Raw genomic sequence first — 25,817 nt, forward strand, 5'->3', positions numbered from 1 at the left:
TTTTTTTTTTTTTTTTTTTTTTTTTTTTTTTTTTTTTTTTTTGGTGTCATACCCTGGATTTAGGAGTGTTATAAACTGACTTCTTAAATTTGGCTGTGTCACAGTTTTATTTAGCAAGAGCCAAGCAAAACAGCCCTGGGCACCCGGGGAGTCTCCTGCTCCAACAATGGCCCGCACCTCTCAAGGAATTTTGTCCTAATTTTATACTACAAAGCATTGCATATTCATTAAACGCCTATACATATACATTACCTAAACCCGCCTACTCCCGCTTCGTATGGTAATTAGCTTATCAGGCCTTTACGCCTGCACAGATGCTGCTGAAAATTACGGGTCCGGGTCTTCAAATCATGGGCAGTGGTCTTCGGGAGGAAGGCCGTAGGTCCTCCTCACAGTGTACTTTTCACCCTTTGCCTGGACTGTGATGATTTTACAAGCTTGCAGTGTCTTATCAGTCTAGGCTCATTACTGGTCTTGAGTAAGGAGATTTATGGACGTCCTTGTTCATGCTTTATAAAGTACAGACACTTCTCTCTCTTGTTGCCCCCCCCTCCCCCTTTCTTTCACTCTTTTACACAATATCATTTTATCATGTGAGTTCAGTTAAGCACTTGCTGTTAGTTCTATATAATGTGCAATAGTTCATATGACAGTTCACCTTTCTATTGTCTTTTTGCTGATTTTGATGAACAAACAGTGTACCATCCATCACAGGAGGATCTCAGGAGGAAGAAAGATCATACACAGATTTCCCAAGATATTAAAGATCCATGTAATAATGCACTTTTAAAAGACCCATTTCAGTGCAAGTTTGAACCACATATTTTCTGCTTAGTGCTTACTAGTTTGTTGCTGGCAGGTGGATTTAAGTATTGCCTCAAGACCTTAAGATCATTACATCTGTCTTCTTACCAGCACTGTAAGAATGTGCATTATCTTCCAGGTCAACAAAAGGATATGTTGCAGAAGCCAATTTCTTATAACCCTGGTAAACTTCAACTCCACTTGACCACTAGGGAAAAAAGCTTTTTAGGCTTTACTTGATGCTTCGTCTCCAGGCAGTTGTCTGCCTCCAGTTCAGTAAGAAGCATAGAGGCTTGCTTGTCTTCTTCAGCAGACCCCTGTGTGGCTCCAAGAGATTTGGAACACACAGATAACAACGTGCATCAGGTTTTTATTGCCCAGTAAACATTTGGCTACCTAGCATGAATAGAAACACTTACAAAATAATGTATGTATATTAATGTGACTTGTTCATATGGATTTTTGAAGTGGATTATCACAGTAATGAGAATTAACACACACACACACACACACATATATATATATATATATATATATATATATATATAAAACTTCTGCTTTTTCTCTATTATTACATAGTATTGAGCTTTTGCTTGAAAATATAGTCCAAAAAATGAATGATGAAAACAGCTTCCATCTCACTGGTAAAATAGCTACAAACGAAAAATGTTTAAAAGGTCCTCTGAAAACAGAGGAACTAAAGATGTCTAACAGTTTAATTTATTTCAAATTAATTCATTATCAAAGGGCTTTCAGTTCCTACATTTTACAATCTTTGCAAAATTGAGAAAGGTGGAGGCCAATCTCAAAGCCTGCAATTTAAACCACCTACTGTCTTTCCATATTGCAAAATTGGAGTGTATTACCTGTCCTCACAACTAAAGATCTAGATTGTATATCTTAAATTGTATTAGAGGAGGGTCTTTCTCCCAGGGCTGACCAGTCTCTCAGGACACATGCTAAGAACTGTCTTTGCTTCTTAATTAAGTGGTGATTCTTACATCTTTTCCTCAAGCATGTTTTCTGTTACAAGGCTCAATCTAGTATTATACTCCTGTCTCTGTAGTATCCATTAGCTTTCTCCCTTATGATTTTACAAATTGCATCTTCCTTCTGATACTGTGTGTGTATCCCAAGGATGTAGTATGTGTATGTCCATGCTGTTACCACCAACAATGAAATAATTGGAATTTCCCAGATGAGCATAAACAGTGGCATATAGGAACCTGCATTTTGTTAGACTATTTCTCTTGGCAGACCATTTAAAAAAAAAATCTTTTAACAAGCCAAATTACATTAATCATCAGATTATACTCTAGGATGCTGTGCAGGAGAAGCAAAAGGAGAATCCTTGTTTCCATCCTACAAAATTGGAGGCAAGTCCTGTAAGATTGCTATTTCATAAATTCAAAACTAGAACCAGGTACAGAGGAAGTACTACTGTGTGATGGTCAGGGGAAATGAGAACAGTATTACAAGAGGAGACTATAGAAGCCCCACAGGTTTTGCCTAGCAAAACAAGGGCCTATGTTGTTGCTCTTTAAAAGTGTTTAGGAAGAAGAATGAAGAAGAGACTTTTAAACTAAAGGACAGTGTTGACCCAAAACCAATGGGACACAAATTATGCTAGATTGTAAATAACCTAAATAAATTTAGATTGTAACTCAAGAGGTTTGGAACCAATTTTGGAAGGATGTCCTTGGTCAACGGGCCCAGAGAAAATAGAGGGAAGAGGTATGGCAGAAAAGCTGGCTTTGGGCTCGATACATTTTTCAAAAGATATTAAAGAACATGGGTTGTCTGTAACAGAGAGCAGATGGTCTAAAGGAGTAGTGAAGTCCTTTCTAGTTGAGTATTTATTCCCCATTTTCAGCTCATCAGTACCCCTTTGTACAGAATTAAAAAACTCTCCTGTGGTGCTTCTTGACCATGCTTTTATGTCCTCTAAAACCCTTTCATTTTCCCTGAAAAATTACAAACAGGAAACATTAAACATAAAATCTAGGTTACATTTAATGCTTTTTTGGTATTATTATGTGTATGTTAAGTCCGTATAGATAACTTCCATAGAGCAATTTTTTCAGCCCTGAAACTACTTTATTTCACCTCCCATTTGAGTTGTAAAATCTTTTTTTTTTATTTTATAAAAACCTAGATCTTCATTTTCAATTTTTAGTTCAAATAAAATAATTATACTGTTGTTACTTTTTTGACAGCAAGAAGAATACATTTCAGATGAAGCACATATTTTATTCTATTTTAACTGTTTGTGTTTCCCTAATTGCAAGAAAAATTCAATGATGATCTTTTTACAGACTGATAAATATTTTAGCATAGATTTTCTGCTAGAAAAAAACATCCAAGTGAAGGGTACAAGACTGGCAGGCTTGTGTCTTGTCTACGCAAAGCTTATATTTCTTGTAAAAAGTCTTTCTGTTGCTGGCATTAGTGTCTCTTCATCCAAATGCATTTGTTAAGCAGTCAGTAAATGATTAAGGAGCTGGAGGGACTGATTTATGGAGCAAAATTAATTGAACTAAATATGCATCGCTCCATTAAGTGACAACTGGAAAGTGTGGGAGAACTTGATATAGTTGTCTGCAACTACCAGAGGGGTGTAAACAGCAAGGAGAGAGTATAGGCTTCACTTTACAGCCAGATACAGCTGTGTTTTTTTTGTGATCCAGATTGCCCATCATGCTCCATCTTGAGGTGCTCTAAGGGGTGAAATGCCTGCGTTAGTCCCAGAAAACCCACACCAAAGATGGCTTAGGGTACTGCAAATAGCTAAATAGCTGTGAAGCCACTAAAGACTGTTGTATTTTGTATACACTACAAAAGCTAATGGAGTGAAATGTAAAATTAGGGAGCTCTAGATGGGAATATCAAGAATGGCAAGCTTCCTTATGGCAAGATAGATTACTCTGAAGAATGGGCTTCTAAGGAAAATTACAGGCAAGGGCCATTTCCTGGAAATCCTTAGTAGTAAATTGGTCCTAAGACTCAGGTAGGCAGTATAGTGAAAGGGTAGTGCTTCAGCAAGTGTTCCTGAAATAGATCCTTTTACTTCCAATTTCTGTGCTTCTGTGAAGAGAACTACATGCTGGTAATTTAACAAAATACATCTCATCCCATTTCAGCCCTTCTGTTAGCAGTTGGACTATGCTCTTGGGGCTTCGGGGGAGTCTAGCTCAGTCGTAGAGAGCAGCTTGATTTTTAGCTACTCAACATTATTGTCGCCCTTTTCTTTTGAGTCTCCATCTCAAAATACTTTTTCATAGTTTAAACAGTAAAGGAGAGGAAAGTTAGTGATGCACTGGATACACATGAACCATCCAGCACAGAGCATAACATTTTACTGTGACCTAGGTGAATCTGCAGCACTGTGTTTTTTACCATTTCCACAGGTACTGTTTACTTGTTTGTCTTGGCTCAACTGTGGCTACTGCTGATAGCATAATTGTGAGCTGTGGATTGAGAGTTGTGCAAGGATTTCCCAGCAAAGAGCATTTATTCTGACACTGAGAAAACAGTGTAGTGTACTCAAGGTGTAATTAGTCCTGTGCGGGGTGCTGTAGATAGGAACTGGGCAATATATAAGCCTGTGCTATGTGCTCCATGGCAGGGCAAAATTTACCTTAGTTGAAGATGTGTTCTGGTCCCTCCTGGTAAGTATCCTGCTTTGATACCTATGGTACCAGTTTACATACAGCCACGTAGCATGCTTTTTTCCCCAAGTTCACTAGTCAGATGAAAGACAGAATTTTACCCTCTCCTGGTTCCTTTGTCTACCAGCTCTAACCTTATTTTGCAAGTTTGAGTGCCATCCAAAAGTATTTCTAAGTGAAACAAAAATAAACAAGCTTTTAAATATTTTATGTTCATACTTTAAGGATGATTGACACATTTTGAAGAGGAAAGCAGCCTACAACACCTAAATTAAAAATAAATATTTATGTTCACATTTGTTCATCAGCTTTCCAAAATGTAAAAATATTTTTCATGTTGTTTTAAATAATGAAATGGGAAACAAATGAAAGATAAACTTTCTACAAGCTGCAAAGAAATAAGAAGACAAAGTCTTTGTTTATAGCTTAGACTTCAACAGTGCCCTTTGACAACTAATACAAATCTTAATTATAAATGGAATTATACATTTAAGAGCTGTTCAAAAAAAATGAATATTTTTTTTTCTCTCTGGTTTTCTTTGTGATGGTTTTAATTAGTTGCAACTCTTTGAACAATCATAGACCTTGACTGCTCCTCAGACACTGATGGAAGTTGTTAACTTCAGATGGTATCTATAGGACTGCAGAAGTCTGGGTTTTCCTCTGAACAGCATGCTCCCCATTGCTAAATTTATTCCTGGATATATCAGGATTCTGCATACATGCGACTTAATTGAGAAATCAGCATTGTCCAATAACATTCCAGTGATTGACATTAGGACACAATAAATTGGATTAATAGGCTGCAGCATCCTACCCACGCTGTCAGAACTTTAATGGACTACTGTAACAAAGTAAGCAGCTGCAGGGCAAATGTGTTTTGAAAAATAACCCAGTCAAATAATATGGAAAAACAGTCATAAGAAATAATGGCCAGCCATACGTGGTATTTTCCTCATGATAATCAGGAATCTTGCCTTCAAATCAAACAGAGAGTGGAAAGGAAAAGTCAGTTTCCAGTGTGAAAACTGCTATACATCTGCTGCTGATTTGTATATGGTTGTGGGGAAATGTATCTTCCCATCTTGACCTAAGAAAACTTTATTTTTTAATTCCCTATGGCAAACTGTTCAAAAAAAAAAAAGTGCCTACCAGAAATAAGAATTAGAGATGTCTCTTCTATCCCAGTTAAACAGCCAGATCCGCAGGTGGAGCCTTGGTCCTGCATCAGGATTCACCCTTGCAGTGGGAAGAGAGGAGGGCGCTCTGCACCTGTGGGAGCCATTAAAGGGATGAGGACATATGTGACAGAGCACTCTTGGTGTAGTCTGTGAGATTGGGGGTTGAGGTGTCACAGCCAAATTTATGTTTATAATAAATGCTGACATTACAATATAGTATTCGGGGGAAGAGAAAGTTTCTGCCTGGGATCTATGACTCACTGTACTTGGCAGCACACAAGCTTTCATACATGAGAGCTGTATACCTGACTTGCTGCTTGCACGGACTCCTGTGGGAGTTTGATGCATAGGCTGCTTAGGAAAGAAGGGCATCTGTTGACTTCGCAATTTCAGGATTTAAAGTTGTATATGTTTTAAGAACTGGGAGGAGGGGTGGGATTATTTTTGATGCCTTCCACTGCTGTGAAAAGCATACACATTAGTGCAGAATGATAGGGACATGCCTCGGAGAAATGTTGTACACAACTGTGATATGGGCTAATGCTTTTTCAAAAATTAATCTTGTTTCAGTAAGGAAAACTGAAAAATTAGTCATTATTAGTCATCAATGCAAATGAACTAAAACTGCTGCTCTATTTTACTTCTGAGTTGTTATTAAACATAAACTGTGCCATGGAAATTAAGTGAAAGGACATAGACTACAAAGCCTAATCACTGGAATGTGACCTAATCTTTCAAACAGAGATACTGCTGCATTGATCTCTTGTTTGTTGAATTTCAGACAACTTAAGCAGAGCCATAGAAGAATGTCACTCTGATCTCCAATGGAATGGAGAGATGCAGCAAACACAAAGGTTTTCATGGAGATGAGAGCAGATACCTTCTAACACTGTCTTTCAAACTTCCATTTCAAATGACAGTTCAGGATGCAATGGTAGTTTAATAGTAGATGCCTTGTAAGAATCTGTGCAAGTCTTTCCTCAGTTTTTTTTTTCTCTGATATTCCCTCTTTTGTCACTTCCTGCCTATCAAGTCTAAAAAAAAATGCATTTTTAAACTATTGATTGAATTAATTTAACTACTAGTTAAACTATCCCACATTTATTAACTATTGATTATAGTGCAGTGGCATCCAGGAACCCCATGGTTTAACAAGTCTGGCCGTATAGGAAACCAAAGAGAGAGATAAGAGGACACAGTCTTTTTCAAATTTAATTTGTATGCACTTGCTTTCTCAAGGTCTTCACAAGATAATTACACAGAAAAGCAACAAAGAGCACTTGGGATAAATTGGCTAAATGTGCATATGTCCAGAAGAAAGAATTTTTTACTTCTGAACAGAGTTAGCTATTGAAATAATAATGCACACTCTTTTTGTTACTCTTTTTAATATCTCTGGACCTGATTTTTAAGTTAGTAAAAAAATGATACTGTTTTAAAAAATAAACATCCTATGAAAAAAAAATATATAATATATATGAAAATAAACATACCTATGAAAATACATGCTGGAAATGATCCTCATCTCATTTAAAGTGTTACAGCTTGCTTTCTTTAACTAGATTACAGCTGATTTCTACCAGTTTAGGGTTTTGATCCTTATTTTTAAAACATCCTGAAGTGACATCTCTCTGCCTCTTAACTTCAAGAGTATCAGGATTTTGCATACCACAATCTTCATAAGATTTTCAAGTTTTTGCCACTGTAAATGTCTTCTTTTTCTTCCTATTAAAGCAAAGAACCGTGGGATTGCAATTCCAGTGGATTTGGACAGCCAGGTTAACACTTTGTTCATGAAGAGTCACTCTAACATGGTGCAGAGGGCAGCCATGGGGTGGAGAATATCAGCCCGCAGTGGACCTCGTTTTAAAGAAGCTCTTGGTGTGCCTTCCTGGGATTACAGGAATATAATAGAAAAACTGCAGGTACAAAAATAGCAAATAGCTTGAATGGTACATTTACCTAATATATGCCAGATGTGGAAAATACATTAGACTCATTGCATTTTTAGTGCTAGATTACAGTGACCTTTGCACTTCTAGATGGGGGGAGCGGAAGGCTCAGCTCTTCTCTAGTGTCTGTTCAAAGTGAAGCCAACATGCAGAGCCTTTTGATCCATGATCTGAACTCAGCTCCTACAGAATTCAGTAAAGGGGTAGGAAGTATGTTATTTTCCTCGAAGTGGTCCACAGAGAAGGATCTCCTTTCTGCCTTTTCATGGTCACATGTCCTGTTCTGGCTGCAGAGGAGGTACTGGTGATTTTAGGAGCCTTTATGTCACTGGAGATTGCCTATAAGATGGAGATCACCTTGTGCATGTAGTGGTTAAATAACATCAAGATGTTATGAACCAAGGAAACAGCAGACCCAGACAAATGGAGGAGCCCTAAAACCAAGGAGGCAACACCTCAGGTTATACACTAGCACCACGTATGTTTTTCCAGCACACCATTATCCTGACTGTTGCTGGGTGTTTTGTGGCATTACTGTAGAGGATAAATTTGAAAAAGAACAGCAACGTAGATAGTAATGGGCACATTCTCTCCCTTGCCCTGCTTGAGGAGTGGCGTGAAGAGAGGCCTGAAGTTGCTTTGCTGTCACCTGTGTTAATAAGGGCTCTTGCAGCTATCAGAAGTGGGTCAAATAGCCCATTGCACAGTATTGTGCAACTCCACAGCCATGTTCTTCTAGTTTTCTTGTAGTTATGAATGTCATTAATATTTCTTCCGTAGGACATAGTGTCCTCTTTGGAGCAGCAGTTCACTCCCATGATGCAAGCTGAATTCTCAGTGCTGGTTGATGTGCTGCACAGTCCCGAACTTCTTTTTCCTGAGGGGAGCGATGCCAGAGTAAGATGTGGTGCTTTCATGTCCAAGTAAGTGGTGTAAGGAGGTGCCTGTTTGCTTCTTTGGAAAAGGTGGCAGGGAGATAAATTTTTCAACAGCACTTACCTTGGATTTTCAACAGTGACTTAAGCATGTAGGTGTCTGAGTTCATACTGAAAACTTAAAACTGAGGCTTTTTGCTTCATGTTTTATGTTTCTCAGCAGTTTAGGAGTCTGGAGAGGAGTAGAGAGAGAGGTTGCTTGCCTTGTCTCACTAGAAATGGGATGTTAGTAGCTTGTTAAAATTGTGGCAGGCTCAAACTACTTATGTTTTCTTAACAGGCTACTTTTGCTATTAATTTTCTCCAAATCTACAGCAGAAACTTAGACTTTCCATGGTAGAATTTTCAAGAATTCATAATGAGGCTGGTTGCTCAGAGCTAATCGTTTTTTGTTTTATTTTGTTTGGGGTTTTTTGTACAGCAAATAAATCTTTTTATTTTTATTTTGAACTGCCAACAGTTCTGTTAAAAATACATTTCACCATCCCTACCTGGTCTTGAATTATTAGATGTTTTATTTGCAGTCTGTGTATTAGAATAGAATCTTGAAATTTTTTTAGTAGTTCTCAAGAGAGATGCCCTCCCTGTCCTTGAGAAACTATGATTTAAACATAGGTAACTTGGGGGAAATGAACACATTTGGCAGCTCTCCTGATTCCTTGGCTTTTTGCATATTCTGCAGAGGTAGCATTATAACAATATACTTCATATGTTTGGAAAGATTAATCTAAATTTTGAGCTTGTCCCACTGCATGTCCTCTGTTCAAACTCCTGTTCAAAGTTGGCATCAAATCAAATCTAGGGCTGCTGGACATGGCCCATGTAATGCAATAAACAGTTTTCTATTTTATTTCATTAACTTCCATGGCAAAGGAATGCTTTGCAGAGCTATGCAGAAATCCTGAGATAAAGATGTACTCTAAAAATATTGTTAGTACTGCAGGCCTAAGAGCTGCACTGTTTTGGACTCATAGCTCATGAAATTGGTGAAGATGACAGTGGGAGAGTCCTGCACAGTGTCTCCACTGAGCCCAGGATGGTATTAGTGTACTAATCCCTGGAGATATTTAAAAGATGTGTATCTGTGGCACTTAATGACATGGTTTAGCAGTGGACTTGGCAGTGTTAGGTTTGTGGTTGGACTCAGTGATCTTAAAGGTCTTTTGCAACCTAAATGGTTCTATGATTCTAATTTATCAAAGATCTAAGTATAATCAGTTCTGTTAGGTTACAGAGTGCTGGTCTAGATGATGCAGCGTCAGCCCTCCCAACCCTGTTTTTGGTGACTGTTTGTGATTTAGCACCATTAATGATGCTATCTTTATGTGTAAATTGGTGGCAACAGTGCTTTTGCTGTATGCTGATCCTAGGCCATAATCTGACGAACTCATAATCCACAATAAACCAGCACTGGTAATGAAGGAAAAAAACCTGTCCAAGTCCTTCAGATTTCCTTCCCCCTTCTCTTTTCATAAATGCTTCTCCAGCAGTGTGTGAATCAGTGCAAGGACTGCTCTACACAGAGATAGAAAGGCTGCTTCTGGTATTGGCTTAAACTGAATAACATCCAAACTCCCATCACGGTCATAGTTAGAGTCAGAAATGTACCTTGATTTCTGGCTTGAAACAAAGAATCTTGTAAAGTTGTTGTGCAAATATAAACAATGGTTATGTTTCATCCAAATGTCTGCCTTTCTGAATGCCTCCACGTAAGGTTTTTGGGGATCATTCTGCCTTGATGCCATTTGCTAATTACATAATAAATATAACCGTTATAGAAGTTGGAAGGTGTAAAGGTTATAGCTTTGAAAGTTTGCAAGATGTATGGTGAATGCTGGTTACATTTAAATAAAGGTTAAAATAAGTTACCTTTAAATGAAGAAAGGATGAAATAGCTAGTTTGGATCTTAATCTGGAAGTAGGCATAAATAGTGGATGTAGACTTCTGCTTTCTGTATGGGCAGTACGATACGCCATTGACTCACAATACGCCCAAAAACTCACAACACCTTGAAAGTCCCTTTTCCTTTCTAATTATTTCTTTTGTCTACTTTTATTACCTTTCCTTGAGGAAAAATATAGTGACAGGCAATTTTTGCATACAGAAAGTGTAGTATGTCTTAGCAACGATGTGCAATGCTCTTTAAGATTTAATATTTTATTTTAAGGTTGATTAATCACACAAAGAAGCTAATGGAGAAAGAAGAAAAGCTCTGCATTAAAATTCTTCAGACATTGCGAGAAATGCTTGACAAGAAAACTAACTTTGCGGAAGAGGTACTGCTATTACTGCTCCGTATTAGTATTAAATATAGAACTAATAGCATGGTATTAAAATGTTGGCTCTAGGACAGTAACAGAATCTGACATGATTTCAATTTTGTACTTGTTATAACGTGGTGTTTTAGGAACAATGTGGTAAGGTGGAAAGTAAGACTGGAACAAAAAGAACTATCTGCCTTACATAGTTTTGTATCAGGGTCTTGACAAGAGTCAAGGCAAGAAAGATGAAATTAATTAGCAGTAGTGAGTATTACTATATATTATTATTATATATCGGATATTCTGTATTTCTAGAGACTAGTCGTCTTATGTCACATCTGACTTTATCATAAAATCAGTTGGAAATATAGGAATTTTTAATTGCAAGTGTACAGTTTTTCCCTGCTGCCTGTGGTGCCAGACCGTTGTACTCCATACAATTTTTAATGGTCATAAATGGGTGACAGCAATATGGTAATGTTTAAGCAGAGCTGCCAGTTTTGGGGAGAATTAAATAGTCTGCACTCTCAAAGTGTCTAATTATTTTTTGCATTCTTCTCTCTCCCCTTATTGCCCAGTTTTCTCCTGCAAAACCAAGTTTTTCGAATACCTCTTTCATCTTGCCTGTGCCTTTGGGTATCAGTAGCTAGATTCAGATTTACATGTCAGCTGCCCCTTCCTTTTGAGCCTATCCCTGTGTCTTTTGTGTGGTTTCCTCTTACCAGTATTTCTGAGTATTTCACAAATTCTTTCAGTATTATTCACTCTTAAATATGAATCATAGAGCTAATATCTAATCTCCTGGTGCCATCAGTTTCATTTGTTCACAGCTGACATGTTTAGTCAAGTATGTTCATGGGTTTCACTTTGCCTTGAGAAAAAATATTGATTACAATCCAGTGTCACACTGTTTCACTGTCTTAAGCGTTTACACCCAAATACTTTCAGATATCGAAGTAAGAGCACTTATGTTACTGTACCTGGCAAAATTATCCACCATTCAAGTATACTAGCTATTAGATTCAATCTTAACCCCAATCTAACCTTAAGAAAGATAAAGCCTGTGGTGCTTAAGATGCTCATGCCTATTTCTGGGTGTTTGAGATTTTAATTTTAAAATTAAATGTTTTGGCCCTGTTATATGATAAAGTACCAACACATTATTTTCTCTTTTGTGATAGATGAGCCATATATTAGAAATTGGAAATATTCACACTGTCTTTGCTTTGACTGTATATTGTTTGGTTTGATTTCAACACATGGACATGGGAACGTATTGCCCAGACTTCTAAGCAACCTGCTTGACAGGATAAAAAAAATCTCAGAGCAGAGAAGTGAGATGAAGACAAAAGCACCGATAACAAAACATCAGCCCTGTTCTACAGAAAAACAACCAGTGCACACAGAGAAAACCAACCTCCTTTTCACTTCCTGCTCAAAAGCCCAGACAGACAAATTTTTTTTTTAATGTTGTAACAAGAGTTTCAAGGGTGAAGCAGATATTATTCTTAATTATTACTCATACTTATTCTATTATATCTTTCTGGGTCCATAATGCCACAACATCACATGGAAGAACTAATTTGCTTTAGTAACTGCATGCTATGATGAACTTTGCCAAACCTCTCCAAAATAATTGCACAGACCCACCAAAAATTAACAATGTCTCAGGACTACAGGGGGAAAAAAAAAAAAAAAAAAGCAACGCTGTAATGTATGACTTAAAACAAGCAAACAAAAAATGTGCCTGTTTTAATCGCCCTTTGTACCCTGTTGTGGATGCTGATGAAGTGAGTGAAGCCACCAGAGGGTGTGTGCTCCATTGGTAGGTAAGGGGCTCTTCACCCAGCCAGCTCAGCCTCTGGTTCTCTGGAGTGGACACAGGAGGTGTATGCCCAGACCCCTCATGTGAACTCTACCATCTCGGTAGGGCGTGGTGGGTGGAAGACCTCTTTGGGGAAACTGAATTTCTCCCTTGTGTTTTCTCTGGAGTCCCATAGATTTTACACTGAGGAACCTAATGAATCAGTGCAAACAAATAAGTGAGTAATCAAGCATGTATGGTTTGCAAGTGCTTCTCTGGCTTGCTACTCTTCTGAGTCATTGTTCATGGTATGAACTTCAGACTAGTAAAAATATCACAACGAATAGCCTCTTGTGCGTGTTTCCAACTTTTTTTGAAATGTGATCTCACTGTCTGAAAAGTTATTCAACTATGTTATGCAGATACTAAAAAAAAAGTAGTAATAAATACATAATGGAAGTACCAGAACAAAGCCACAGAGGAATATTTTGACAAAAAGCCTGAGGAGGAAATGCATCATGATGTATTTTGTGTGATAAATTTGACAGAAATGGTAAACCTCCATTTTCTGCAGACTTTCCCACAGTGAGAAAGAAGGAATAAATAATGAAATACATTTCTTCCTCTCGCTTTCTCTTCCCTTTACCTTCCACAGTTGAGATCCAGATCTGGAAACCTTGCCTTTCTACTGTCTTTATCTTTCATTTGACCACTGGAAGGTGGCATGTTTCATTGAAGGAACGGGAGGAAATGATAGCTGTAGGTGCTTATTTCACTGGTTTTATGTCTGTTCCTGTTTCCACTGTCTCAATTCTATTGTTGTGTCTCCCCTTGCTGGTGTGTTTCAGGGCTGCTTGTGCTCTGCTGGCTCCATCCTTGGCTGCCCTTGCAGTTAGCCTTTGAGGCAGTGCTTGCTCATGTGTTGTTTTTCATAGTGCAGCAATATCATGTTAGGAATCAAAGTTTAATTTCATAAGTTTGATTTAAGGTATATAAATGACACATAAAACCTCTTGGTCATTGATTGGCTTTCATAAGTAATTGTGGGTGATTCTTACAATCTCCTGGGAGTTCTGTGTTGTCCTATTTGTACTGATTAGGTAACTAACTGGAATGAAACTGGACCTACAGCCCCTCTCTTACAGAAGGCTCTTCTAGAATAATGTTAAAACACTTGGGTAAAGCAGTGTGTGGAAGAAGTTGATGTTACCTCTGTTCAGACAGTTGCTGTGGTCTAGATAAAAGTCTACTTTAGACTGACTGTTCAAGAAGAAAAACAGGAGAAACAGAAAGGACTGTGTTTGAACTAGATCTGCCACATCTGTGTTTGCTTTTTTTGTTGCTGACCATTTTTGTACCCATTTTACAAACCCAGAAGGATCTTGGTTTTGATTTTTTCAATTTTTAAGGCAGGTCTTTTTTGTCTTTCACCATAGTGCTTGATTTCACTTAAATTTTTGTGTGAGTGCTGCCTCTAGACCTACTTACATGTCTCAGTTTGAATCTGAGCAACATTTCCAAAGACACCTGAGACACGTAGACCACTGATCCATGTTCACTTGGCAAATGACTGGAGCAATTTAAAATCTTTGCATTATCTTGCTGTCCTGCTGAAGGTGACTCTCCCTACAAAGAGCTGGTGGGCCAAGAGGGTTGAGTACTCCCAGCTGCTTCAAAGAGGGCTCAGAAACTTAAATTAAACCCTCCCTCAGTGAATTTGATGAAGTTGTTCAACTCTTGACCAAAGCGTGCCCATATGGCAACTTCTTAACCCACTCTAGCTGCTGACATGTCAGTGCCTTGGGCATGCACAGCCTTCCGATTCCCCAACTGTTCTTAAGTGAGGTCAGCATCTCTAGGGGCAAAAATTACTATCTCCAATAACATGTGTATAGAACAAGTTTAATGTAACATTATTGGCTGATCAGAGTGTTAATGGATGATAGCGTATTACAGCATATCCAAGCTTCTATCCCTGCCAACTGGTAGGAACCTAAGGGAACCTTAGAAACCTAAGGGAAACACTATTATAAATAGAGTGAACCCTTCAGTAAGGGTTGCTTGTGCTGCAGAACACAGACTTCATATTTTTTTCCTGCTTTAGGTGTTGAACTACAGTATAAATAATTGAAAACTGCAGTTTTAAGCGTCAGCTGAACAAAGACTGTGTAAGATGCTTAATTGTCAGAAATAAGTAGTTGTGCTTTTTGCCTTTTTTGGAACAAGTAATGAAAAATATTGTCTTGCTCTTATATGTTTGCACTAGCTTTGTGATTTAAAATCAAAGTAGCTTTGTAACCTTTCATTTTGCAGTGTTAAGGTTTCTGCATTCCACTTTAAACAGGAAATGTAAGCTATCCTCTCCTCTTCGATTTCAGCAACAGCACCAAATATACATGAAAAAAATAATACAGCTTGTGTAAATACAAATGTATTTTATTCCTGAAAGATGTAGTCCCTGATATGTCCACTATCAGCTTGTGACTATTTTGTGCCAGAAGACCTGAGTCTTTTCATGTGTAGCTGTTGACAAAATTTCAATGAGTTTGTCAAAAACAGTAGTCACAGTTCCTGAATGTGTTGATCCACCACTCATGCTGAAACCAGTGGGAGCTTCAGGTTTTTTTCTGCTGAGAAAAATGGTCTCAGTGTGTCCTAGAAGCCAGGAGATGTTGCTGGAAGCCACTACAGTGCCCATGCATTGCAGCTCTTTTAATCAAAGACATTCTCAACTTAAACTGCATTCTATACTAAAGCCTCATCTTTTCAAGGTGATTTTACTTATTTGCATTTGCAAATTAGGCAGCATTCAGATAAGTAGCAAATGTAGGTAAAAATAAAAGGGGAATAAAGAGAATAATTCTGAATATGTGGGGTTTGCTGAATGTATTATACCTTAAAAGGGCACTTATTTTACATGGGAGGAAGAACAGGATCCAAAATTCCTTTATTTGTGTTACTACTCACATTTTGAATTAGTAGCACTGCAGGCACTCTGATTACATTTAATTTTTCATTATTTCTGCTGTCTGTTTTGTTGTGCTCATTTATAAAAATGCCTATGCAGTAGCCTGTTTCTTCCTGTAGGCCATTCTCACTAAACTCAGTGTGGCTGTTAAGGGCTATTAGAAATACTGTAGGAGAACATTTAAGCTCGGTGATGTTTATACTGAATTTTTTTAAAATCACTTTAACATTTCAGCTGATAAAGGATATTTTTGCAGTATCCTGCATTAAAAACTCTCTCCTTAGGAAAACAGCCACAGTCTGGTGGTGACTGGAGGTGCAGAGAGGAAGAATGTTCAGTTACCTCTAGCAGTGCCAACCTGGTTGCTGTGACCAGCACATACATCTGGTGTGGTTTGGAAGCCACTGTTGTGGCTTTGTTATGACAGTTAAGTGATGAATGTATGGCAGAAAGTTCAGACACTGCTGGGACAAACCTTTCTCTCTGTGCCATGGTTTGACTGAAGGTGGTGGCCTGTTGCAGAACCAAAACCTGCACGATTGATTCGTTACAGTGGAGGATTCAAGCTTTGCTATTGCTGTGAATCCTCTGAGCCAGTAATTGCAGCAGCAGGAGCATCAGAGCTTTCAGATATGCAAGACTAAACACTAAATGTGGTCAGATCCTTAAAGTGTGGTAATTTCTCATTATACCCATATGCTGACATTTTATAAGCCAAAGAAATAAAACCTACAGAGAAACAAACTAATGCAGTTTCACTTTTCCCCCCTCTAGGCTTCAAGATGGAGTAATTAAGCAAAGAGATACCACAAGACTTGATACTGTTGTTTGTACTAGTTAGGTGTTGTTAGCCAGAAGGCTTAAGGTCTCAGGCCATCAGCCACTACTGCATGTTGTTATTGCTTTATGTTTCTGGTGCTTTGACAGGCAGTATCATCTAGACTGTTCTAAAGTGGCATCCCTCATCTTTGCAATGTCCCTTATCCCTCCTGTAGTGTGCATTGTTCTGGACTAAAGGAGAATACTGCTTTAAGCTGTGGGGGACATCCCCCAGATATTCTGCTGGGTTTCCAATCACATACATTTACAGAGAGATTTATTTTGCTGCTAATGAGAAAAGCTGTAAGTACTTGGTATATGAAAAGCATGACTTCTTTTTAAGGGGAAATGGTTTTCTGTAGGTAACAGGCCCTGGAGATTTGATCCAGTTTTGGACTGTCATCTGCTTTTGTTAAGAAGCCTGTTGAAAGCCACTTTACTTGGGCCATTTGTGAGGTGCTTGTAAGTGGTCTGTGTCATGAATAGTCTCAGGCAGAGTGCGGTGCTATTGTTGACCTGAACAAGAAATTTAAACTGAAAGTTATATATCAAGGACAGGTAGGAGACAGCCCTTCTGACCTGTTACAAAGTGTAACGTCCTTATCTAGTGAAAGGCAAGAGTACTTTAATCTGCTGAAGCACATGCCTAACTACTTTGCAAGACTGGTTTTTGCCCTCTCTTTTATAACCCTAATTGTTAGCTGACACTGTGTTACAAATATATTATCTCCAGAGTCTTAAAGGCACTTTTAGCTCAGGTGATAATTGAGTGAGCAATGGTGTTCACTACTCACTGGTACTTACTTTTTCAAAATCTTGGGGTTTTTTGTTTGTTTGTTATCCGTGGCAGGATGCCAAGGCTGAAAAAAACACATGGTTGTAAACACATTTCTTCTGAAAGATTGTAGCCTCTCAGCAACTTACATTTATCAGATTTTAAGAATATGGTGTTATCCAGTTTTGGTTCAGAAATATTAAGCCCCAAATCCTGATTGATAAATTGTTTTGGAACTTATATCATCTGCCTTTTTCACATATCATCTTTCCACTAAAGGAGTATCTAATACTGTAAATTATTTTTTTTTGTAGATACTAATATAGCATCAGCCTAAACAATTACAAACTGGAGTAGCTTGTTCCTTACTCTGAACTTCAAATGACCAACTTCGGCTCTAGACTTTCCCCTTTACACAGTGTATGTGACATAAGGATGATCCTTGTTTTCCCCTTCTTTTTTCGTATCAATTCCTTTCTATGGATCTGATCTTAAGAAAAGCAAACCAGCAAGATCTTAACTGCCTGTAAACTGTTTGACATCTTTCTCTATTAACTACTTTTAGTTAAAAACAAATTGAAAGAGTGCAAGGGGAGAGAGCTGTTAAACAAATAAAGCCTTCAGAGCTCTGAATATGATTCGTGTCGTCTTACTCAGGTAGAAAATTTAGGGAACTGATCAGGATCCTTTATGTGAACAACAACTGTTGGATTTTATTTTTGTTGTTGTTTTGAATACAGGTGAGATGGATTTCACTAAAGACTTCATGTAGAAGTAAATTCCATGCTCACGATAGCTATTTGAATCAAATTCTACATCATGATGGCATCAGGATCAAGGTTTTCTTTCAGTCTGGTTTTATTTATATATTTTAAATCATAAATAAAGCAGCCAAGATTTTTGGGAATTTAGTAGAAGATTCTAGCTGATACTAGATTGGCAAGGAGCCAGGTAAATGACCAAAGTTATGTTGTAGCCTAATACGTAAAATGAGTCAGCAGTTCCATCACATGGTTCACATCTCCAGGTGTGTGGGGTTTTGTGTGAGGATATATTCATATGCATAAATACAAATATTTATTTTAGATTATTCAATCCTATTCTGTTCTTTTTTTTTAAAAATGAGAAGTGTATTAATTCCACGGTGGACTCAGAAGATAAATATTTGAATGTGCATTTTGTGTCCTACCATATTGTTTTGTTTTTAACAGAGTAGATGTTCTTGCTTAGAATATGATGTGTCTGATACATGTTAATGTTCTCAGAGTTATTTAACATGAGGAAAAATGTAATTCCCATGGCCACCCTAATTTTAATAATTGGTGCTTGTTTAAAGTATCCAGTTGACATCCCAAGAGGCCTGTGTCTGTCCTTATTCACAGAGCAGGAACAATTCACATAAGTGTAATAGGGGTCTTTGTACCCTGCTGTTTTGATGATTAGGGATAGCAATTAAACTCAGACACCAGAGTGAAAAGAGCAGACGTATTTTACTTAAAAGAACTAAATAATATAACAGAATAATATAGAAAACATACAGTAAGAAAAGACAGAACAGTGCACTTAAACAAATAGGAAAATACAGGGTAATGCATCAAATCATTACTACCTGAGAGAGAGAATAGTGATTAAGAAAAGATACCTTACCACTTGCATACTTTAGCATCATCCAGATCTGCAGTCTCTGGGGAGCTCCGGTTACAGTGAGGATTTGGAGAACATTTCCCTGCAAGTGGGAAATCCTATGCAGTGCGTCCACCCATAGGTGAGGCTTCCAAAGTCACTGTGAATGGGTCCAGCCTTATACATAACCAAAAATCAGCCAGAATAGCTGGCACCTTTGTTTTGAGCAGAACATCTGGTTTCACTCTCTCATTAGATTCCCCCAGAGCCTGGCAAGGGCTCAAGGGAGAAGCTAAGGGAGTTTCTCTCGTTATCTCATTTATTTATGTTCTTTGTAAAACAAGGCCACACTTCTGTCCCAAGGCCAGACAGCTAGCTTCATGGCTTTGTTAACTTACCCGTACAGAGAGAAGAAGAAAGATACATTCAGGATAGACGTGTTTTCATTACATCCATTACCAGTAATGAGTATATGATATCTAAGCTACATCTTTCATTAATGAGCATATATGTTTCGTTAGTGACTACATACTAAGTTAGCAGCTTCAGCTCGGGGCCTGTTGCTCAGGCTTCAATACTTCCATCTTTTAAATCAGAATAGGTGGTTTGTTATAACTTAGTATAGTACCTATTTGCATAATGGTTATCAGTTATAAAATACACAGGATTAATCTGTAGGTCAACTCTGGCTTGGGCCTATTGTCCAAGCCTCAGCACTTCACCTGCCTGTCTGATGCTTGGAGGAGCTACACTGACGTGCGAAAGGGAATTACATGAGTATAGCGAGAGGAACAAATTGCAGTCATCCTGAAGTTGCAGTTTTTCTTGGAGTTAGGAGAGTAAAACTGCATAAACCTTTTTCCTGACTAAGCCTGCAGGATGTTTCTCCACACACACCTCCCACTCACTTTTAAGTATTAGTTGCTATACAGAAAGTCCGCATTTCTGAGCAGTTTCTGTATCACCGTCGGGTAACATTTATAATTTTTACTGGTGAGCACAGAGGAGCGCTGCAGTATTGCAGAGACCACTGTGTGGCAACTGTGGACTTTACAAAAATGTCTCCTGTATGTGGGAGCAGGTCAGCTGCTGCAGCTGCTGCTTCTGCACAGCTGAATTCCCACAGCAGTCAAATGTCTGCAGTTGTGGAGGGGGCAAGAGAAAATGTCTCCTTTGGTTTTGAATTTCCTTGGACGGGGAAAAGCGTTCTTTTGTTTTCTGGGTTTTTTTTGTTGTTGACTGTCACAAATTTGTTGTTGCTTTATTTAATATGTTTGAGCAACAACCCTGTGTGTACTTTGCAGTCGCAGCAGAGATAGCAGTGAGCAGAATTCAATGTGTTGTATTAAGAATGGCCAATGAATATTTATGATAGACCTAGGGAGCCAGTAATAAAAATTAAATCGGCATGATGCCACTAGATCCAAATCTTTGATCTGTGTTTTAAGAGAAAATACAATAAAGCAGGGGATAATGGACTCATTAAAATGGAATGGTTAGTTATGGTTTGTTAGGGCAGTGTGAATAGGTGTCATTACATAAAGTGCTGTAGTCCAAGGTTTATGATTCAGAAATGTGTTTCAGAACACAGTTTCTACAGAAAACATCAGTTTATGATACTATTTTGGTTTAGTCAGTCCAAACACAAAGAACTAAAGATGTATCTCTTTCAGATATCAGTATGGGCTCTTGCCTTACTAGGGGAAGCAAAAGGAGCAAGAACTGGCAATGCCCTTCTCCTCAACCTCTTTCTGTGCTTCTGTACTCCTCACCTATCACCCTGTGAGCAGGTGGGTAGGGAGGGTTGAGCATTGCAGGAAGGAGGAAATTAAGATTCCACTCCCTGACAAGGCTGCCTTCACAGATGTGAGGGGACACTTGGGGTTATCAGCAGAGATCTGAAGGCTTCTGGTTTGGCATCACACAGGAGGATGCAAGGGTCATGACTGGAGATGCATGCCCCAGCTTGGAGCTACCTACCTCCTTCAGGAGCAGAGGGAAACTACTGCAACATGCTGAAACACCTTTGGGAAAGCCTAATGAAGGAGTTGATATTTGACAGGGATAGGGAGCAGGAGTGAGCGAGCTATTTTTCTTTTTAATGGTTGAAATTACTTGCTTAACACCCCTGCCATACTAAGCAAGACACAGAGGAGTGTTGATTCCAGGCCATAGATGAAAGCTGATCTTGGAAGTCTCTGTCTAGCCAGACACGAGGAGGAAATGGAAACTGTTTCCTGATTTGTTTCATACTGATGTAATTTCTAAGGGACTTCATCACTAACGATAACTGGCAAAGGATTACTCCATAGTGTGGTCCATCTACCCCCTCTCCCCCTTTTCAAGAAAAAGAAACTATATGATACATTGAACTTTGTAAAACAGCCATTAAGCAAGCCCAGTAACTGCTTGATAGGATTTACTTTTTTTTTTTTTTTTGTCTGATTAGGATTTTATCCAGCATGTTTGGCCTTGGAGGAGTGCCTGAATGGTATTGCCAGCTGGAATTGTCAGAGCTGCTTTGTCTTCTGTCCCAGGAAAACAGAAGCCTGATGAGCAGTCACTCTCACTCTTATTTTATATCCCTGCTTAGTCAGAGTTGCCAACCCCAAGCACTGAAAACCCTGAGTCAGGCCACAAACAAATCATGAGATTTGGCTTGAAAATCATGAGATTTTTTAATTACAAGTAGTTTATTTGGTATTTCTTTGAGTCTTTAGAGTGTCTGTTGTCCAGTTCTATTGTACAAATCTCAGAGCTTGAAATATGCTTTATTGAATTATGCATTTGTTTACTTAAATGAAAGCCAGGTTCATTTATGATTACCTGACCTCTGGAGTTCGCAGGGAAAAGACCAGAATATCTAAATGATGTGCTTGACCAGGCTGCTCAATGAGGGGCCTGCTCTGGAGCTAGTGATTGCCCTGAGGATTATGATCTTAATTATGATGGTGTCACTTTGACCCCTAGGCTTTTTGCAAAGAGCTTTTTTGTTATGCAGAGCCTGAAAGTGTTCTTTCAGTTTATGGCAATGAACACTTTGTGTAGGTTGTGCCTTGTTTACCTTGCAACAGCTTTTCATGGGCAGCATTGTGGCACCTTGCCAGTAAGGCACGATTAATCCATTTTCTTCCCACTGCAGTTTCATCATTGTTTGGGTCTTGCTTGGAGCACACACGTGCAAATGCTTTCTGCCGTACATAGTCACAAGCGTAACATGCTGACATGGCGTGGATGTCAGTGAGAGGCTGTGCTGGCTCTGAGCTGGCTGAGCTGTGAGACAAGGAAACGTCCTCTGAAGGTTTGGACTAGTGTTGATAAATCCAGATTGCAGGGCTATCACTTGGGGTTGGGGAGAGGACCTCATTACTCTGAAAATTCCTCTTGGCAGTTGTCCAAAATGTTTTGTTCCCAAGTACTGAACAGTTAACTAGCCATGTCTCCTTATATTCTTTTTTCCTGAAAACCTTTTACTCCCCTCCACCCTTTTTTTTTACTACCTTCCTCCTCTTTCATGCAGAAAAGTTGGTATTTAGACTCCTTAGTTATATGTGGTAGTATTTGTGTCCCATTAGTCCCACATCCAGTAGGGCTGGATGTCAGCCTCCTCTCTCAGGTGCCAAAAAAATTTAGATAACCTTGACTCTCAGGTTTTTCAATATGAAGACTTCTTACTGACTCCAGGGGAACAATGTCCTTCACTTGAACCAGGTGCTTTCTCATCTATGACCAACTAGAGGTTCTCAGCTCTACTGAGTGCAGTTTAGCCCTTTAGGAAATAAAACTCTTTTGAATATACAGACATTTGACTGTGGCTCTCTAAAAATTAAAGTCTCTGCCTTTAAAAAAACGCTGGAAGTCCTGCACATCGTTGGGAATTTCTTCCTCTTTTACTAGTCAGGGCAGTTTTTTCAAAGGGGCTAGAAATGTTGCTGGAGAATAGACTGTGCAGCCTGAGTTGTCTTGATTTTGCAAAGAGACCCATATTAACTAGGTTGCTTTTGTGAGGTAGAGGAACTAACAGTGGTAATTCACTGCTGGCAATAAAATGAGTGATGGTTAGTAAATTTACCCTGGATGGCACAGAGGATTGTTCTGGTTATATGTCACAATCTTTATTAAATTTGTCCTGGTTGTTGCTAGCATTTTGTTCATGCAGTCATTTTAATTCTGACAATAAAACTAACCATAAGGACCAAGAAGGGGCCTTTTGAAAAAAGGAACTTGAACAGTTTAGGCATTTTTTTTTATCTTTTTCTTCACATATAAGTGAATAACATCATGCATGGGAAAACTCAGATTTTAATATTTGAGTTTGGATTTTTGTTCTGGTGCTACATGTGGAAATGTTTGCATGAAAAAAAATCCACAAAAAAACCCAAAAAAAACCCACTCCAAACCTCAGCCAGAGTAACAAATTAAAGAGATTACTTTGGGATGTGGTGTGCTTAGTCAGAAACAAGCAATTTGTATTGCAGAAGTCTGGGCAAAGTGCTGACTATTTCTGCCTCTGTGTGCAAATAACCTGTTATGCCACACAGCCAAAGGAAAGGGAGTCAAATGAGAGCAGTGCTGGCTGCGTTTGAGCATGCCAAGCACATGTGTTGGGCTAGGCTTAGGAGGAGGCAGATGGAACTGGCTCCTTCTAGAGTCCTACCTGATGCTCTGTGGGTTAGAAGGGCTTGCTCTCCAGAGTGTGGTCTGTAGAGTCACTTGACATAAATGAAGCTGTTTATATAAACAGATTACTTCCGTACCTATTGTAGCTTATTTTAACTCAGTAGCAAATTCTAGCATACCAGGTAATCTAAATACAGTTTGGTTTTTTTTTTTTTCCTTTTTTTAAAAAAAAAACCAACTAGGAAGTCAACTAGTCAATACATACTTTAATTCAACATGTATTTAACCTAATTTTTAAACTCTAAACAATTTGATACTGAAAAAAACCAATTCCCTTTACTTTTTAAACCATCTCCATCTTTCCTATTTTTGCACATACTTTTTCCTTTTCTCTGTTTTGTGCTTTTAGCTGAAGAAAGACTGAATTTGGGAGCAGGAAAGCAAGTGTTGCTGGGATAAATGTTTTCTTTTGAACTAGCCAAGAGTTTATGGCTTCTGTGTCTTAAATTCAGTACTCTGATCACTATCTGTCTGTTTTACGACTAAGCCCTATGTAGTGTGATTTTATTATTGAGCCAGCTGGAGCTCTGCCCCATGCAAGAACTGTAAGGTAATAACATCAGAGTGAATTAAAAGTATTTTCTCAAGCCCTCTGCATCATTCTGAACTATTAATTTTCCACTGCAGCTCTGACAGCTGAAAAGTAGCTGCTGTACTGCCCCGGACTATGCCGTGCACGTACATCTCTATCTTCCAGCAGGGGCCTCCAAAGCCACAGGCAGTGGCAAACCAGCTGCCGGGCAGCTGCAGCAGTGCACAAAGGGGCTCTTTCAGACACGGTTCTTGCTCGAAAAACACATGTGCAGCTAAAAAAAGTTACAGTGCCCATCTGACTTGAACAAGAGCCACCCTGGGGAAACCTTTTTTTTTTTTTTTCCTGACACTGGTGAATATATATTGCTTTAATGCTTGTTTCTGACTTAATGAACACTCTGTTTGGGACCAGAACTTAGTTCATTCTAGATTTTTATGTTGTGAGAAGGGTTGCTGAAGGACAAGGGAAGGGAACTGATGCCCCCTCTGATACACTACCCAAATATGGCATTGCTTTTTGCCATAAGTCTGCTGCCCAGTGATGTAAGTACTATTGCTGTGGTCACGTGTCCGTGCAGCAGAGGGTACTTTTAAGTATCAGAAGTTAGCTCCTGTTTTGGACTCCTCTCCAGAGGACCAAATGACTCACCTTCAAAGAAGGGCTTTCTGAAAGTGGAAGCAGGACTTTGTGTATGACAGTGCAGAACCTAGCGGTTGACAGGGCACCCATTTTCTCCTCCTTAAATCAAGCAGTGTGCTCCCAGGCTTTGTGAATGAAAGATTTGTTGAAAAAAATGGTATGAAATCTTAACAAGCACTGATTTAGTAAGGTCAGCTTTGGATTATCTACATAAATTCTTGTTCTGAAGTTGGCTTCTACTGGGAAAAAGTATGCTTTTTAAAATTTGCTGAAATGTTGGCATAAATGCAAAGAGTCACTTCTTATTACGGACTTCAGAGACTTTTCCTGCTGTGTGGGCCAACGTGACTTGAAATGCCCATTCTCTTGAAGGATGAATTTGGGATTGAGGGGGCTCCAAAAATCTGCAACCCAAGATGATCAAAAAGACAAAGCAGAGGGACTTGTTGCATTACCCTCCCCTACAAACTTGCCTGTGGTATACAGGCACTGATGCCAAGCATGGAAGGGGTGGCTAGCAGCTTCCAAATCATTAGCTGGATGTTGATATGAGACAGACACAAGTTGGGATGTGTGTTAACGTCACGCATCTCTTGAGCACTCACTCAGCTGTGATATGTGGGTGTTACATATAGTGATGCACACCTACAGATGGTGATACTGGTGGGAACCCCATTGTCTGTCTTCGACATGGGGAAAAGCACATTTTATCCCCATCTGCTAATATATATCCATTATTAAGTAGTGCCTGCCTTGTTTGTGGAAAATCCCTCCAGGTGAGTGACACCTGGGGTGGTAAGTATGCACTAAGCAGGAGAGGGCTGTTACCCAGACCTCGCCGCACTTGCAGGGCTGCTGCTTGTGATGTCGGCCAGGTACGGCTGCGAGCAGGCCGGAGAAGAGCTGTGCCCCGGTCTCCGGCCACTGCGGGGCGGGCCCCGCCGAATCGGAGCTTGGCAGGTCCCAGACCTCTGCACAGGTGCGGTGGAGGCGGGCGCTGGCAAGCGGGAGGCGCCCGAGGGGCAAGTACGCGGTAGCTTTACGGCCGGGCAGTGAGCTGGGCCGCGCTCCCCCGGAAGCCTGGGCCCAGCGAGCGCCCGAGGGAAACGTTCCGACCGCTCGGAGGAACCATCCCGGTTTGCTCTGCCGCCGCCGAGGGACCCCTCCCCTCG

The 25,817-nt window shown here is 39.3% G+C and overlaps 1 protein-coding gene across 1 annotated transcript in view; it reads left to right on the forward strand.

Annotated features, from left to right (window-relative positions):
• The window catches only part of ITPR2 (inositol 1,4,5-trisphosphate receptor type 2), a 283,088-nt gene that overhangs the window by 147,594 nt on the left and 109,677 nt on the right, over positions 1 to 25,817 (forward strand). The window contains exons 36-38 of the mRNA XM_026864631.1: positions 7,388 to 7,578; positions 8,386 to 8,528; positions 10,709 to 10,817. Of these exons, the coding sequence (XP_026720432.1) occupies positions 7,388 to 7,578; positions 8,386 to 8,528; positions 10,709 to 10,817 (443 nt within the window). The remainder of the gene's footprint in view (positions 1 to 7,387; positions 7,579 to 8,385; positions 8,529 to 10,708; positions 10,818 to 25,817) is intronic.

The sequence above is a fragment of the Athene cunicularia genome, assembly GCF_003259725.1.
Source record: "Athene cunicularia isolate RWA chromosome 1 unlocalized genomic scaffold, athCun1 chr1_part2, whole genome shotgun sequence".
Taxonomy (NCBI): domain Eukaryota; kingdom Metazoa; phylum Chordata; class Aves; order Strigiformes; family Strigidae; genus Athene; species Athene cunicularia.